We start from the raw sequence: 15,053 nt of genomic DNA, 5'->3' as shown, positions 1-15,053 counted from the left end.
TACCATTACGTTTGGCAGACCATTAATTAGACAGGCAGTTCTCCAGAACTGAACGTGCAGTCCACCTCCCTCTGCACCTTGGGATCACCCGTGGGCTCAGCCCGAGAGGCCCAAGCAAATGCAGAGTGACTCAAACCAGAGGCGCCTCCCTCCTACCTTTGTTTGCAGGTAGGGCAGACATCCCAAGTGGCTCCCGCGAAGTGGGAGCGAATCTGCTCATCTGTTCCACAGCAGCAAAGGCAGACTTGCCGAGTACCCCAGGGCCCCTGAAGGAACATCTCTGAGGCTTCCACAAAGTCACACCTGAACACCCTGCCCACGGATTCACTGCTGCCCACAGCATGAGAAACCACACAACCCATTCCACATAGAACCCAGTGCCAGGAAAACCTTCCTCTCAGCTGACCTCGCACAGGTGACAGGAACGGCACAGCAGACATCAGCACAGGCTTGGCCTGAGCATGCCACATCAGACACCCTAACAGCGTCATCCGAGTTTCAGTCAATGCCAAGGCTGTTTCAGAAACCTAGCCACAACAAGGAACCCGTCCTGTGTCCCTGGTACATCTAGTCTCCGGTACGTATTTCTGGTGGGCTCATGCACCCATTTCTCTTGGGTGTGTACCCCGGAGTGGAAATGCTGGCAGGCACGTGGCCCGCTTTAGAAGAACCTGCCAGACAGTCTCCCCGTATGGCTGGTACCCGGTTCCACTCTATCCAGTAATGGCCGAAGTTTTTTTTTTTTTTTTGATGGCACCCGCCTCTTCTTTTTTATCACACAACAACTAGAACAAGCCTCACGACAGCACCAAACAGACCTTGGATCAAGCCTCAGCATCAACACCTACCTGCGTGATCTCAGGCCCATTACCTGCATTACTTAACTCTCTGGACGTTTTATTTCCCCACTGGGTTGAATCACCCTCCCCACGTCAAATTAAGAGACTCTTATGTCTAGCACTTACAACGACCTTCCTGACTTGCCTACACCTTAAGCTCTGCAACGTGCAATCACAAAATAAACATTTCCAGCCCTGCACCCTCATAGAGTTCTTCAAACTTCCTACATGTGTGATCCAGGGACTCTACGTATTACTTTCATCCCCCATACTTATGTGATGGGCCACTTCTGTCCATCCCAGCATAGTGGGGAAAATCCAGGACTTGGGGAGAGTCCAAGGCTGCATCAGTGCCTCCAAAGGCAAAGTTAATAGAAGGTGCTTCCTGCAAAGTAACTCTGGCCAGAAAGGAGACAGACACTCTTTGACCAAAGTAAGATCCAAATTTACATTGTCCATTTGAGTACTGTTTGGAAAGATCTCCAAGATACATTATGTTAACTAAAACAAGCAAAATGCAGAACAGAATGAATACTTTGTTGCTTTTGTATAAAAAGGAGAGAGAAGGGTATATATTTATAGTGATTTATATTTGCAAACAGATACACGAGATACTAATAACATGGGGCCATTGGGAGTGGCAATGGTACTGGGGACAGGTGTGGAAATAGGTTGTTCAGTGTGTCCTTTTATGACTTTAGAGCTTGAAGTACACTGATAGATCTTCTATTCAAAAAAAATTTTAATATATATACTTACAATTCTTCAAGTTATGCATCAGGTGAATATGAATCCCTGACATAAACTCCATGAGGGATGTCTGGTGGGTTAACCCTGGCAAAGCAAGGATGCCTGTTAGATACGTGCGTGCACGCATGCGTGTGCAGGGGTGTGTGTGCATGTAGGGGTGTACACACGGGTGCAGGGAGGCGTGCAGAGGTATATCTATGCGTTGGATATGGCCATCACGGCCTGAGGTGGGGGGGAAAGGATGTAAAGTCATATCGAGGGCAGTGCCCTAAACTTCTGAACAGTGGACCCAACCTAAGTTCATACAGAGTTAGACCAGGGATGCACCTGGCTTTTCATCACTGCCTCCACCACCCAACCCCTCAACTCTATAGAATTCAAACTCTGTCACTGGAAATCTGGAGTAAGAAAATGACTAAATGTTCTTTAAGGTTTTATGCATGTGTGTGTAAGTGTAGTTATGTATAGGTGTAAGCATGTGGGGTAGTGCATCCGTGTGGGAGTGATGTATGTGTGTGTAGGTATATAAGGGTGTGTGTGTGCGCGTGTGTGTGTGTGTGTGTGTGTGTGTGTGTGTTTTCACTCAGCAAAAAAATGGCTGGACTATCCACCTTCCCAGAAGTCAGCAGCAGCCACCCAAAGGCCAGACCCAGGGCCCTATGGCCAGGTGACACTGATTAATAATTAACACATCTGAGCTTGGCATGGAGCCACAACAGATGTCCCCTCCCATAAAACTCACCTTCACGCCATGTGGCCATGTCACCCAATCAGGCTCTGAGAAGTCTGGCCATGGCCAGCAGGCAAACCCAGGCCTGTCCCGAAGGAGCCGCGGCTGGGCAGTGAGGGGCCCTTGCTCCTGAGGGGTATCACCAGCAGGCAAGGAAACAACCGCAAACAGACTGGGGTGGGCGTGCCCCTTCCACTAAAGGCAAGCACCTTCCTTTCTGGGGGCACAGCCAGACCACAGCTCCCCCCACCATCCCCTCACTCAAAGAGGACATGACAGACACACAGACACACATGAACACACACACAGACACACACACACACACACACACACATACACGTGAGGCTGAGAAAAACAGAAGAGAGAAGCTGAGGAGCACAGGAAGGGCAGGCCTCTTTTATTATCCCAAAATGCAAAGTATTGAAGGCACTTACAGTAACAAGGTCAGAGATGAGGGGAGGCACGGGGAGGTCGGAGGTTGGAGGTCAGAGCACAGAGGTAAATCAACGGACCCCACCCTGGTCACCACCCAGCAAGGAGAAAAGGAAAAGCTACAGGGCCAGGTCTGAAGCCAGTTAGATGTCTGTCTATCTCTAAGAAAGATACAAATCTATTCTACAGAGGATTAGAAATGGGGGGGGGGGGACAAAAACAGCAAGGGGAAGGCTGGCAGTCACAAGTTAGTGGTTCTTTAAGGAACACGCTCGGCAGCGAGGAGGCCTTCAGGTCCCCTGCTGGAAGAGGTCTCGGTACATCTCAATGAGACGGGCAGCCTCACGCTGGCCAGAGAGCAGAGCACCGTGGGTGGTGGAATAGTACTTGCGGTGGGTGGCCTCACCTGAGAACAGCACCTGCATGGGCTGGGCAGAGGGACGGGGAAGTGAGGTGGAAGAGCAAGAAAGGCTACCTGTCTGCCCAGAACCCCCCATCCATACTACAAGTCAGAGAGGAATAAGTAGACATCTGAGATGCTGGTATTGCTGTTTCCACAGGATGAGGAGTTGCCCGTCCCACCTGCCCATCTTCCCCTGCTTCTTCCCCAAACATCCAGGCCTCAGTCCTTTCTGCTCTAAGGCTTTTATGAGTCCTGGCTCTACAATTTCAAAGACTCACTGTGCCTCTTACTAGTGAACTCAGAGAATGATTTAACCTCCCTAAGCTTTGATTTTCTCCTCTCCAAAATGGGTTTATACCATCTACTTCTGAGGGTGGGTTTAAGAATTAAGTGAAATAATGTATCTAAAGGACTCAGAACCTGAAAGAATATAAGCACTCGATAAAGTTAGGCAGTAATTTAACAAACCTTTATGGAGCCCCTATTAGGTTCCAGGGACTGTTCTGGGCACTTGGAAGATAAAAGGTGACCAGGCAGCTGCCTTGAGGAGCTTCCTTGCTGGTGGGGAAGCCAGACACGAAACCCAATTACTAAATGGCGTCATACGTGATGTGATGGGTGTTTGGGCGAGGTGCTGAGAGCCCAGAAAAGAGGCCCACTGTCAGGGAGATCACACAAAGCTTCCCAGAGGACAGGACCTTTGGGCTTCTTCTCGGAAGATGCTGGATAAATAAACAGGCAAAGGATGTTTCAGGAAGAAGGAAAAATGGTGGCAAAAATGCACCAAAGCAGGGCTTGTCTAGGAGACAGTGAGAATTTTGGTATAGCTAGGGCTTAACCTCAGGAAAGAAGGCTGTTTGGGGGGGGCTCCAAGCTCGGAACAAATGCTTCTTGCATTCCAAGTGTGAGTTTGGATTTTATTCCAGTAAATCTCAAACTGAATGTGCAAAGGTACCAGCTGGGGACCCTGGTAGAACGCAGGTTTTAATTCATCAGGTCTGGAGTGGGCTGAGAGTCTGCACGTCTAACATCCTCCCACATGATGCCATCCATGGACCACCCACCTTGAAAAGTGAGGTTTTAACCCACCAACAAAGAGCCCACAGAGGTAGTTAAGCTGAAAGGGGGGGCACATATTGTGGCAGAGGGCAAGCCACTTAGTCCCACTCTCTTTCTCCATTCTCTTTCTCCTCAGTAACAAAAATCCTGACTTTTAACTCGGTCCATTGCCAACCAGGAAAGAAACGAACGAAAAAAAAAATCCACAAATGATGTATCCCAACCTCTCTAGCAGCCAGTGGAGTCATGTGACTAAGTTCTAGCCAATCAACTTCAAGTGCACTGTTGCTTAGAGAAAGTGACTCAGCCCAGGGGTCCCCTTCGTTTACCCATCAGCCTGTCACAGGCATGAGAGCGAGCAGCAGCCTCCACAGCCCTCTTGGACCACAAGGTGGCCTGGAAGATGGAGCCAAGTGCTACTGATACTGGGCCCTGACACCCACCTCCAGATTTCCTTTTGTGTGACCTAGGTAAACATCTATCTTGTTTAAACCAGTGTGTTTTGTTTTGCTTTTTGTTATATGCGCTAGTCCTAACTGATGCAGGTGACAAGAGGAGGTGTGCTTTTCATGAGGATGGCTATAGCAGCAGTGAAGGCCTTTTCCTCTCTCCCCCTGAGCACAGCCAGGGCAGGCACGACACATATTGGTTGACCTCAGCTTTCTTCACCAATTACACCAAAGAATCATTTTAAATATAATTCTGTTGGGGTTTTCACATTTATTGTATGTGTATGCTTGGTGGGGGAAACTCGAACTCTACTTATAGGAGCAGAAATATACAGACAATTTCTTTTCAACTTATTATTTTTCTCTATATATTGTTATACAGTTGATGTACTATGAGGGAGGGTCAGTATTCTCAATTTTATTTTCTAAAACATATTGGGGAAAATAAACAAAACAAACTGGGTCAGTGTCATCCAACAGAACTTTCCACGATGACAGAAATGTTCTATAGTGACACACTAACACAGTAACCACGAGCAACAGGTGGCTCTCAAACCTGAAATGTGGCTAGTGCAACTGAGGAACAAAACACTGTATTTATTACTTAAAATCTTAATTAATTTAAATTAAATGTGTTAGCACAGCATTAAACGGCTCAGCTTTCATAACCTCAAGAAAGTGCTGAACACATCTCACTTTGACTCCATCTGTTCTTCTAGATGTGAAGCGCACCTTTTCCTGTTTTCTCCTTCATTATGGGAGCTACTCCATCTATCTTACCTTGGCACTCCTCAGTGGACCAAACACTCACATAAAATGTCCACCCCACCCCTCACAGGGCCACTCATCCTGCACCCCGTCACATACCCAGCACACCCGCACTCACCGCCGTCTTGGAGCTCTCCGTGTACGGCAGGGGCTTGGCCAGCTTCTCCACATCTGCCCCACTCGAGCCCACCTGCGTATATGAGTAGGATCCCCGGAAGTAGGGGTTGCTGCCCCAGGCCGAGCGCAGGATTCTCCGAGGCTTTGGAATGTTGGGGTTCCCTGTTTGGGAGTGAGAAGAGCCAAGGGGACGGAGGATAAGAAATGGCCGCACAGAGAAGACACCCCTGAGCAGATAACTCCCACTCTACCTCCGGGGCTCCAGAGAAGGCCAGGCTGCTACGGATAAGCATGGAGGAGAGGGAGGAGGGAGGAGGGAGGGAGAGAGGCTGGGATTCAAGTTGTGTACCCCTCAACCCCTCCCAATGACTCCCAGCAAAACACCTCCTCTCTGCGGGCCTCAATCTTCCTATCTGAGAAACATTCCAGATAATCATGTTACCCCTTCCAACTTCAGGGGTTCTTGTGAGGCTCTTCTGGGATAGTAGGGGAAGGATGGTCAACTAAAAATCAGACAAAAAAACACAAATCCATCTCTTAGCAAGACAACACGAGCGGGAAATCGGCAAGCGGAGGCTTTGCGGTGATATCTGACTTTTCACCATCAGCCCTTAGAAACAGAGAAGAAATACAGAGCCCGTGGTGTTGAGTATCTCAAGTTCCAAACAGGGACAGAGCCTGCAATTTAGGAGGTCAAGGCCAAGACGCGGTGCCCTACCAGCATCTCTCCCAGTGGGCACACCACCTCAGTGTCACGACCTGGGGAAGAGGATGCGAGCACACAGTCCAGGAGACTCAGAGCGTCTAGCGGAGGAGGGCAGAGGCAGCGAGGCCTGGGGAGCAGACGGTGGGGCAGGGACGGGGACGCACCTGTGAACTGCCGCAGCATCTCTGTGCAGATCTCGGCCACTGCCTCGTCATCACACTTCTCCATGACGAGGGCCTCCTCCCCACAGATCCAGCCACTCAGCACGTGGCCGTAGCGTTCGGGCGGGTAGAGGACATCAAAGCTGCAGATCTTGCGATACCAGAGCTCCGGCGGGTAGGTGAGCGTGCGGCTCTCCGCCTCGTCCTCCCACACAAACTGCAGGCTGTTGCACTCGGGGCCCCAGAAGGGCTCCTCAAATTCTAGAAAGATCTTGTCGGTGGTGCCGATGCCCAGTCGGTGGATGGCAGCCACCTTCTCAGCGGGCAGGCCTGGCCGGAAGAAGCTGGCGTGCTGCCTCTTGAGCACGCCCAGCGACACGGTCACGATCACGTGGTCCGCCGGGATCACCTCGCAGTCCTCACACTCCACCACCACCGGCCACTGCTCATCCTCGTCCTGCCTCTCCCCCCGGGGCTCCTCTCCACCCTGGCTGCCCTCCCCGGCATCACGATTATGGTCACCTTCACCCCGGGGCTCAATCTCAGGGCCCCGAGGGCGGGACGAGGCCTGGTCCCAGTGCACACAACGGACGGGTTTCCCCAGCTGGATGACGTGGGCCGGGATGCCCTCGGCCAGCAGCTCCACAACCCGCATGAAGCCCGAGGGGATGATGTGGTGGGCACCGGGAATCTCAGTCCACTCCCCAAAGGCGCTCAGGGACACCTCATCCATGCTGTGCGAGCTACTCTCACAGCTCTCCACCTGTGGGAAGAGCCAGAGGGGAGCCAGGTGACCGCCAAGGCTGGGCAGGGGCAGGAGCAGGACTTTAGGGCAGTGCCGCCCTCCTCGGACCCAGACTCCCCAGGGTCAGTCTTCCTCACTCTGGCATTTGTACACAACAGAGCTCCGAGATGGCAAAGATACCTTCAGGTACTGCTGGATCATGGCGAGCTTCAGGCGCTTGGTGGCCTCCGTATCATCAGGGTCGTCCCTGATGCGATTGCGCACCTCCTCTCGGGTGAACACCCCCACGCTGTTCTGACTCTCAGCATTGACTGGTTTACCATGCCGGAAGAACTCCTGGGTCAAGTTATAGACCTGCAAAGAGACCCCAGGAGACTGAAAACACATTCACTCATCCCAGCTCCATCTCAGACCTAAGGGCTCCAACTCAATAGTCACCACCTCCAAGGTGTTCCTGGGTGTGCTGAGCCCGTCGCGCCTCTCCCTTGGTAAATCAACGTGGTGCTCAGTGCCGCACTGAGGCTGCACCAACAAAATCAAGGTTTGGGGCAGACAAGCTGAACCTGGGCAGTCAGCTTCCTTGCCTCCAGACACAGGAACTGGGATGGACCCCAGAGGCTCTCTTGCTGAGCCCCTGCTTAGAACAAAGCGAAACGTCTGGTGTCTGTACAGTCTGTGGGAAAGGAACTGCCTCTTTGTGTGCTCTATGTGGCCGAGCGTACTGCCCACTGAAGAACCCAGGTCTACACACATTTCCCTTTTCCAAAAACCAAAGGCACAAACTCTTTCCCTGTCATCCCTGCCTAAGTATATCTGCTTCCCCCTATCCCAGGAAGGCAGTCTAGAGCTGTGGCCTGGCCAGTGTTTCGGGGGAGAGGGAGCAGAAAGGGCTCTGAAATCTCATCTTGGGAGACCCTCCCTAGTCATGCTCAGGTCTACACAAAGCGCCCCCTTTACACATGTAAGGAAGATGGCCATGTTCGGGCAGGGCATATGGAGGGAGGGAGGCCCCAGTGCACCAAGGGATGGAAGTACATTTCACGGGCATATTTTGGCAAGAACTCCAACCCATACTTCATCAACAGAGAGCGATGAACAGTCCCTTGGAGCAGGCTCCTACTGCTTCCCCTGCCTGCCTTGTATATAACTCCCATCAAACACTGCACAGGTCTCTTTGAGGAAACTAAGCCAGTCCTGGGTCAGGCTGGGACCCCCAACAGGCAAGGTCTGAGCCCCAGCATTCACTCAACAAACAGTTCCTGGGCTCTGTGCCCAACACAAGTTGTAATGGTGAGCAAGACGGACACAGAACCAAGCTCCTGTCCTCACTCAAGTTGGGCAGACATCGTAACTGGGCTGTTTCTACATGATGTGCTATGATAAGAAAGAACCCAGAGGTTGTGAGATCACCTGAGACAACCTTGGAGAGATAGGAGACAGCCAGGGAGGCAGTGGGAAGGCGAGGAAAAGTATTTCAGGCAGAAGGAACAGCATATCTGAAGACGGGGGAGAGGGAGAGTGTACGAGGCACTCACAGTGGCTCAGTCCTGCTGAACCGGGCAACGAGGAGAAAGCTGCAAGAGATGACTCTGGAAAGGCAGGCAGCGCCAGGGCATGAAGGACTAAGAGTCTGGACTTTATCTAAGACCCCGTATCACTGATGGTTGCAAGCACGATCACATGCCCACTCTCCCTCCCAGGACACGGGCACGTGTGGGCTCCTTGACCAAACGTCTGTGGCTGATGCTGATTAATGGCGGGCTTCCCTTCCTAAAGTGTCTGAATTTGGTCCACGCACATTCACAGGAACGTGTCTGCCCTGCAACCCGGCCCTGGGGCTGCTGAGTAGAGGAAGGAAGGGAGCATGGCCCACCCCCCCCACCACTCCACTCAAGGGAAAAGCCTCCATATAAGATAGAAACATAAATTAAAATATCTGTGAATATAAAATACTAAGAAGAAAATGAGTTAAATTATTCCTTTTTCTTCTCCTTACAGTCACAAGATGCTGGGCATTTGGCCTTAACTGGAGTCCTCAGCAAATTCCTCACCCAGTACCACTGCCAAGGAGTCAGGCTTTCAACTTGCCTCCTCCCCCCACCCCCGGCAGGTTTTTCCCTTCGGTGATGAGCAACACAGTAGCTAGTCAGCTTATGCTAACTGAAGGCCAAAATGCCCAACTGATGATAAATACATTTAGTCTGTCTACGTGATTCTTTGTTTCAACCACTGGCTGGGGCAGCCTTAACTGAACATGCATTTGTCGTATGGGTACAGTCTCCAGTCCTGGGTTAAATGACATCTTCCCAGTGTGACCCAAGGGAAATGGGACAGGTCTGTAACAGCTAATAATACTCACCCCAATTCTCACCAAGCACTTTTCATTGGGTCTCATTTACCCTTCATGACACTATGAAGTAGGTATAACTGTCTATTTTACAGATGAGGAAAGTAGGGCTCAGAGAGGCTCGATAACTTGCTCACAATTACTTGAATCAAGGTCATCTTGCTTCAGAGAGTAAGCTCTATATGATAACTACTGAACAAACTAATTTGTTAACACATATAATACAGTCAAATGAGCAGCCCTTCAGCCATCACCTTGGGAGGGAGGCTACGTATTTATTATGAAGCCACCCTTAGGCAAGGATTCACATGCTTAGAGCACACCTCTTCAGATGGCCTCCAGCACTGTCTGAGAGCCACATAACTCTCTCTTGACTTCATGGTTAACACCTCTTCCTTCTGACCCAAAGCAGCACCACCCAGAGTGATAACCCACCTTTATCCATCCTACTTTTCATGACTCACACTCTTGGCTTTCAAAAATCAAACCCACAAGCAGAAGTTGATGATGATCTACTCTGAAGGACATTCAAAAGAACAAGTAAGTCATGAACCCTGAAAGTCATTCTCAAGAAGCATCCACGCCTGAAGCACTCATTATAATAACACAGGAATCAGGACATGACTGATTCCCAGCAGACCAAGAATGTCTACTTGGAAGAATACTAATTCTTACCTGCTTAATAATAATATTAAGTGAGAACACACAACAGCATAGGATTGTACACAACATTCTGTGTGGGGGCACACACATAAGACACTGTGTGTGCCTGCCCTCCACTGAGCAGGGCAACCCCAAAGCAAGGGTCATTTCTCCTTTCCAATGCCCAAGTGACATAGAAAATGTACAATAGGTGGCTGTTGACCAATTTACTGACCTGAAGTGAAAAGTCATTACACTATAAATGACAAGCTATCAGAAGGCAAGATCTATGTTACCTTGCTTGTTCTTTGCAGTTCACAGTACCAATGAAAGTTACTAAAAATATTAACATTTAAAAAAAAAAACCTGAGTAAGACCAGAATGTATGCCACTGTCACTTCTATCCAACACTAAACTGGAGACTGCCAGCACAATAAGGCAAGAAAAGAAAAATTTTAAGGTATGCTTTCCAGTGCAGTAACCACTAGATCTCAATAGCAATTTTAAATTAAATTAAATGAAACATTTAGTTTCTCAGTATTACTAGCTACATTTCAAGAGCTCAAAGGCCACATGTGGCTAGTGACTGCCATACTGGATAGTGGATGCCTAAAACATCTCCATTATCATGGAAACTTCTATTGGGCAGCACGGGTCTGAGGATTAGAAAGGAAAAAGCAAAATTCTCATTTTTTGGTGTAGGATTACATACATAAAATTCCAAAATACCATTAGTATATAAATTAATAAGATATATTAATAGATATAGTATTAGAGTTAAAATAATAATTTAGCAAGGTAGCTCAAACCAATACATAAAAATCAGTTATAAATACCCATGACATTTTGCACATAACTAAAACAAATTATCTTAAAATTTAACCACAAAAGATCCCAAATTCTCAATGCAATTTGAGAGAAAAGAACAAAGCTGGAGGTATCATACTCCCTGACTTCAGACTATATACCACAAAGCTACAGTAATCAAAACAGCCTGGTACTAGCACAAAAACAGACACATAGATCAATGGAATGGAATAGAGAGCCCAGAAATAAGCCCACACACAATTAATCTATGATAAAAGAGGTAGAATATACATGGGAAAAAGACAGTCTCTTCAATAAGTGGCGCTGGAAAAACTGGACAGCCCATGTGAAAGGCTGACATTAGAATATTTTCTTGCATCATATACAAAAATAAACTCAAAATGGATTAAAGACCAAAATGTAACAATGGAAACAATGAAACTCCTAGAGGAGAACATAGGCAGAACATTCTTTGACATAAATTGTAGCAATAATTTTTTTATCAGTCTCCTAAGACAAAAGAAACAAAAGAAAAAACAAATTTAATTTAATTTAATCAAACCTAAAATTTTTGCACAGCAAAGGAAATCATTAACAAAAAGACAACCTACTGAATGGAAGAAAATATTTACAAATGATATGACCAATAAGGGGTTAATATCCAAAATATCTAAGCAGCTCATATAACTCAATATCAAAAAAACTATCAAACTCAATTAAAAAATGGGCAGAAGACCTGAATACATATTTTTCCAAAGAAGATATACAGATGGCCAACAGGCACATGAAAAGATGCTTGACATAGCTAATCATCAGAGAAATGCAAATTGAAATGACAATGACATATCACCTCACACCTGTCAGAACAGCTATCATCAAAAAGAACACAAATACTAAATGTTGGTGAGGATGTGGAGAAAAGGGAACCCTTGTGCACTACTGCTGGGAATGTAAATTGATGCAGCCACTGTGGAAAACAGTATGGAGGTTCCTTCAAAAACTAAAAATAGAACTACCATATGACCCAGCAATTCCACACCTGGGTATATATCAAAAGAAAAAAGAAAACACTAATTTGAAAAGACACTTGTACCCCAAAGCTCACTGCAACATTATTTACAATAGCCAAGCTATGGGAGCAACCTAAGTGCTCAACAACAGACGAATGGATAACGAAGATATTAGATAGATAGATGATAGATAGATAGATAGACAGATAGATAGATAGATAGATAGATAGACAGACAGATAGAATAGATATAAAATATATAGTTATATAGTTATAGTTATACATACACACACTCACACAATGGAATTTTACTCAGCCACAAAAAAGAATGAAAATCTGCCATTTCCAACAATATGAATGGACCCAAAGGGTATTATGTTTAGTGAAATAAGTGAGACAGAGAAAGACAAATACTCTATGTTATCATTTATATGTGGAATCCAAAAAATAAACCAAATAAACATAAAACAGAAATAGACTCAGATACAGAGAACAAACCCATAGTTTCGGGTGGAGAGAAGGAAGGGGGAGGGGCAAGACAGGGGTACAGGATTAAGAGATACAAACTACTATGTATAAAATAAATAAGCAACAACGATGTGTTGTACAGCACAGGGAAATATAACCATCATTCTGTAATAACTTTAAATGGAGTATAATGTATAAAAATGTTGAATCACTATGCTGCACACCTGAAACTAATACAATACTTTAAATCAACTATATTTCAATTAAAGAAAAAGAAAAAACTCAGTTATAATTCTATACACCAGGAACAACTAGAAAATAAAGTTTTTAAAATTACCATTTACAAGAGTATCCAAGAGCAATAACAATAATCACACCCACCTACCTAGTAATAAATCTAATAAAAGATGTTTAAGGACTTTCTGATACTTACTTAATCATGAGTATCAATAATCTCTCATTAGTACTTCTCCACTCACTGTCTTCATTCTACCCTAAAACTGTCCTGATTTTCCAAATGCAGGGCCCAGAGAATGTGCATACATGACCAGGATCGTAGAAGACCCTAGCAGCACCCCCGACACACACACACACACACACACACACACACACACACACTGCCAGGGCGCTCCCTGCCCCCCATACCCTTGTGCCCAACGATCCCCCTAATGCCTCACCTCGTTGTATAAATCACTGAATTCCTCAACAACATCCTTGGGGATCCTGTAGCCACGGTTGGTAAGGTAGCAGGCCACGCCATTCTTGGAGTAGAGGCTGATGCGGTCCACACTGCGCTCCCCATCAGTTGTCTCTTCCAGGAGGCCATTGGCTTCTGCTAGATGATAGATGGGGTTCCCGTGGGAGCCATGGATCCACGTGGCTCCCAGCTCAAAGATGGCGTGTCCTGAGGGCGACAACAGGCACTTTCAGGGGCGAGGACTTCTTCAGAGAGGGCCAGAACACTGCCTCACCCTCCTTCGTCCAAGAGCATCTTTCCATCCCCAACAACAGGGCAAGGAAGGGGACTGGGTTCCCCTCCAGCAAAAGTCTTCAGTGAAAAGCTCCCAGTAGAAACCACATGTGGCATAAAATGGATTCCACTTTATAGCTGAGACAACTTCCACCCTGAATGACTCTAAGATTTGACACCAAGTCACCTCACTGGAATAATCAGGAGACTCTGCTAAGATAACACCAGACAATAGACCCTCCTTCCTCATTGGTGCCTCCCCCTCAGGAGGAATTCTATGGGTACCAGAGGGTACAATAGGCCCAGTGAGGGGAACAAGGGTACTTGAAATACCCAGTGAGGAGGCCCGGCCTTCAAGACCCAAGGTCCCCATTTGGCCTTATTCCAATTCCTCAAAATCCAACAGCCAAGAGTCAAAGCCACTCTCCCAGATGAAAAATGGCCACCTCCCAACTCAGTCTGGAGCAGAAGAAAGATGGTAAACATTCCAGTTTGGAAGCCTCCTCCCCCAAGAGGAGGCTAAACCAGACTTCTGGAGAACACTAAGCTTTCTCATCCTAAGGCACAGGTGGCAGCGCCCTAAGAGTCTGACTGGGGCAGAGGGCAACTCCCGGGCCCAAGCTGGGACAGGGCTGGTGGCTCAGTTTACCACGCCATCCACAGCCAAGGTACCAGATGCCCTGAGGCAAACTGCCACTGTGCCTGGGCCTATTTCCTCTTCTGGGCCTCAGTTTCCTTTTCTCATGCTGCAGGGCCTGTGATACAATTGTCTCCTCCCCTGCTTAGCTCCTGGGGAAGTTGACACAATGAAAGAGAGGAACATTTTTTGGTGTTTTGTTTTGTTTTTGAAGGCCTGATTCAAGAAGTCACGTATGGTAACTTTTTTGCCAAGATGATCACAACAATTGCTCCTATTCACATGGCCCTCTGCAACGTGACTTTGCCAGGCACCCATCACGAGATGGAGTCTTTCCCCACTCCCTGACTCTGGGCTTGCCTTGTGACTTGCTTTGATTAACAGTACTCAATGAAAGCAATATTTGTAGCTTCAGAGCCTAGGCCTCAAGACACCTTGTGGCTTCTACTCTCACCCTCTTAGACGGTGACCACCACAAAGAGAAACCCAAATTTCTGGAGCCATGGAATATTAGCAAATAAAAAGGTGTTGTTTTAAGCCACTATATTTTAGGGTGATCTGTTACAGAGCAATAGCTATCTAATACACCATAACGGACAACACTCACCCCTCACCCCAGGAACTGGACACTCCTCTTTTTTGTGCCATCTCGTTCCTAGGCTGCTTCTAATTAAACCATCAGTTACTTAAAAAGAAAAAGAAAAAAAAAAAAAGCCCTGTGTGCACCTATGTGCCAAAAACAGAGCAAGAGAAAACACAATCAACCTCAAGCCACAGTCAGCAAGACAATTTCCTGGTGACTCTGGAATCAGAGGCAGGAATGTGTGGGTCCCTTTGTTCCAGGAAAGTGGGCAGACCAGAGGGCATGAAAAGCTGGAAACCCAGTGCCCTTCTTCCACAGGGTTCCAGGGGGGGCACTGGGGACATTTATTACTAATTCTCCTTTAGAGCCTCAGGCTCCCCTAGGTGTCTTGCCTGGTTTGAGCTCTTAACAGGAGCAAAAGAGGCCTACAC

At 47.4% G+C, this 15,053-nt stretch overlaps 1 protein-coding gene across 15 annotated transcripts in view; it reads right to left on the bottom strand.

Moving 5' to 3' along the window:
• The window catches only part of SMOX (spermine oxidase), a 204,044-nt gene that overhangs the window by 124,695 nt on the left and 64,296 nt on the right, over positions 1-15,053 (bottom strand). For 9 of the 15 annotated variants that reach the window (XM_057700940.1, XM_057700946.1, XM_057700945.1 and 6 more), the window contains 6 exons: positions 13,110-13,336; positions 7,340-7,534; positions 6,418-7,177; positions 5,549-5,709; positions 3,623-3,712; positions 2,702-3,179 (listed from right to left, as the gene is read on the bottom strand). In XM_057700940.1, the coding sequence (XP_057556923.1) occupies positions 3,042-3,179; positions 3,623-3,712; positions 5,549-5,709; positions 6,418-7,177; positions 7,340-7,534; positions 13,110-13,336 (1,571 nt within the window). In that variant the 3' untranslated portion in view covers positions 2,702-3,041. The other 6 variants (XM_057700954.1, XM_057700948.1, XM_057700950.1 and 3 more) reach the window with 6 other exon arrangements.

Source organism: Hippopotamus amphibius, chromosome 12, assembly GCF_030028045.1.
Source record: "Hippopotamus amphibius kiboko isolate mHipAmp2 chromosome 12, mHipAmp2.hap2, whole genome shotgun sequence".
NCBI lineage: Eukaryota > Metazoa > Chordata > Mammalia > Artiodactyla > Hippopotamidae > Hippopotamus > Hippopotamus amphibius.
Note: the sequence above shows the minus strand (reverse complement) of the source record. Positions and strands in the feature narration are given on the sequence as shown.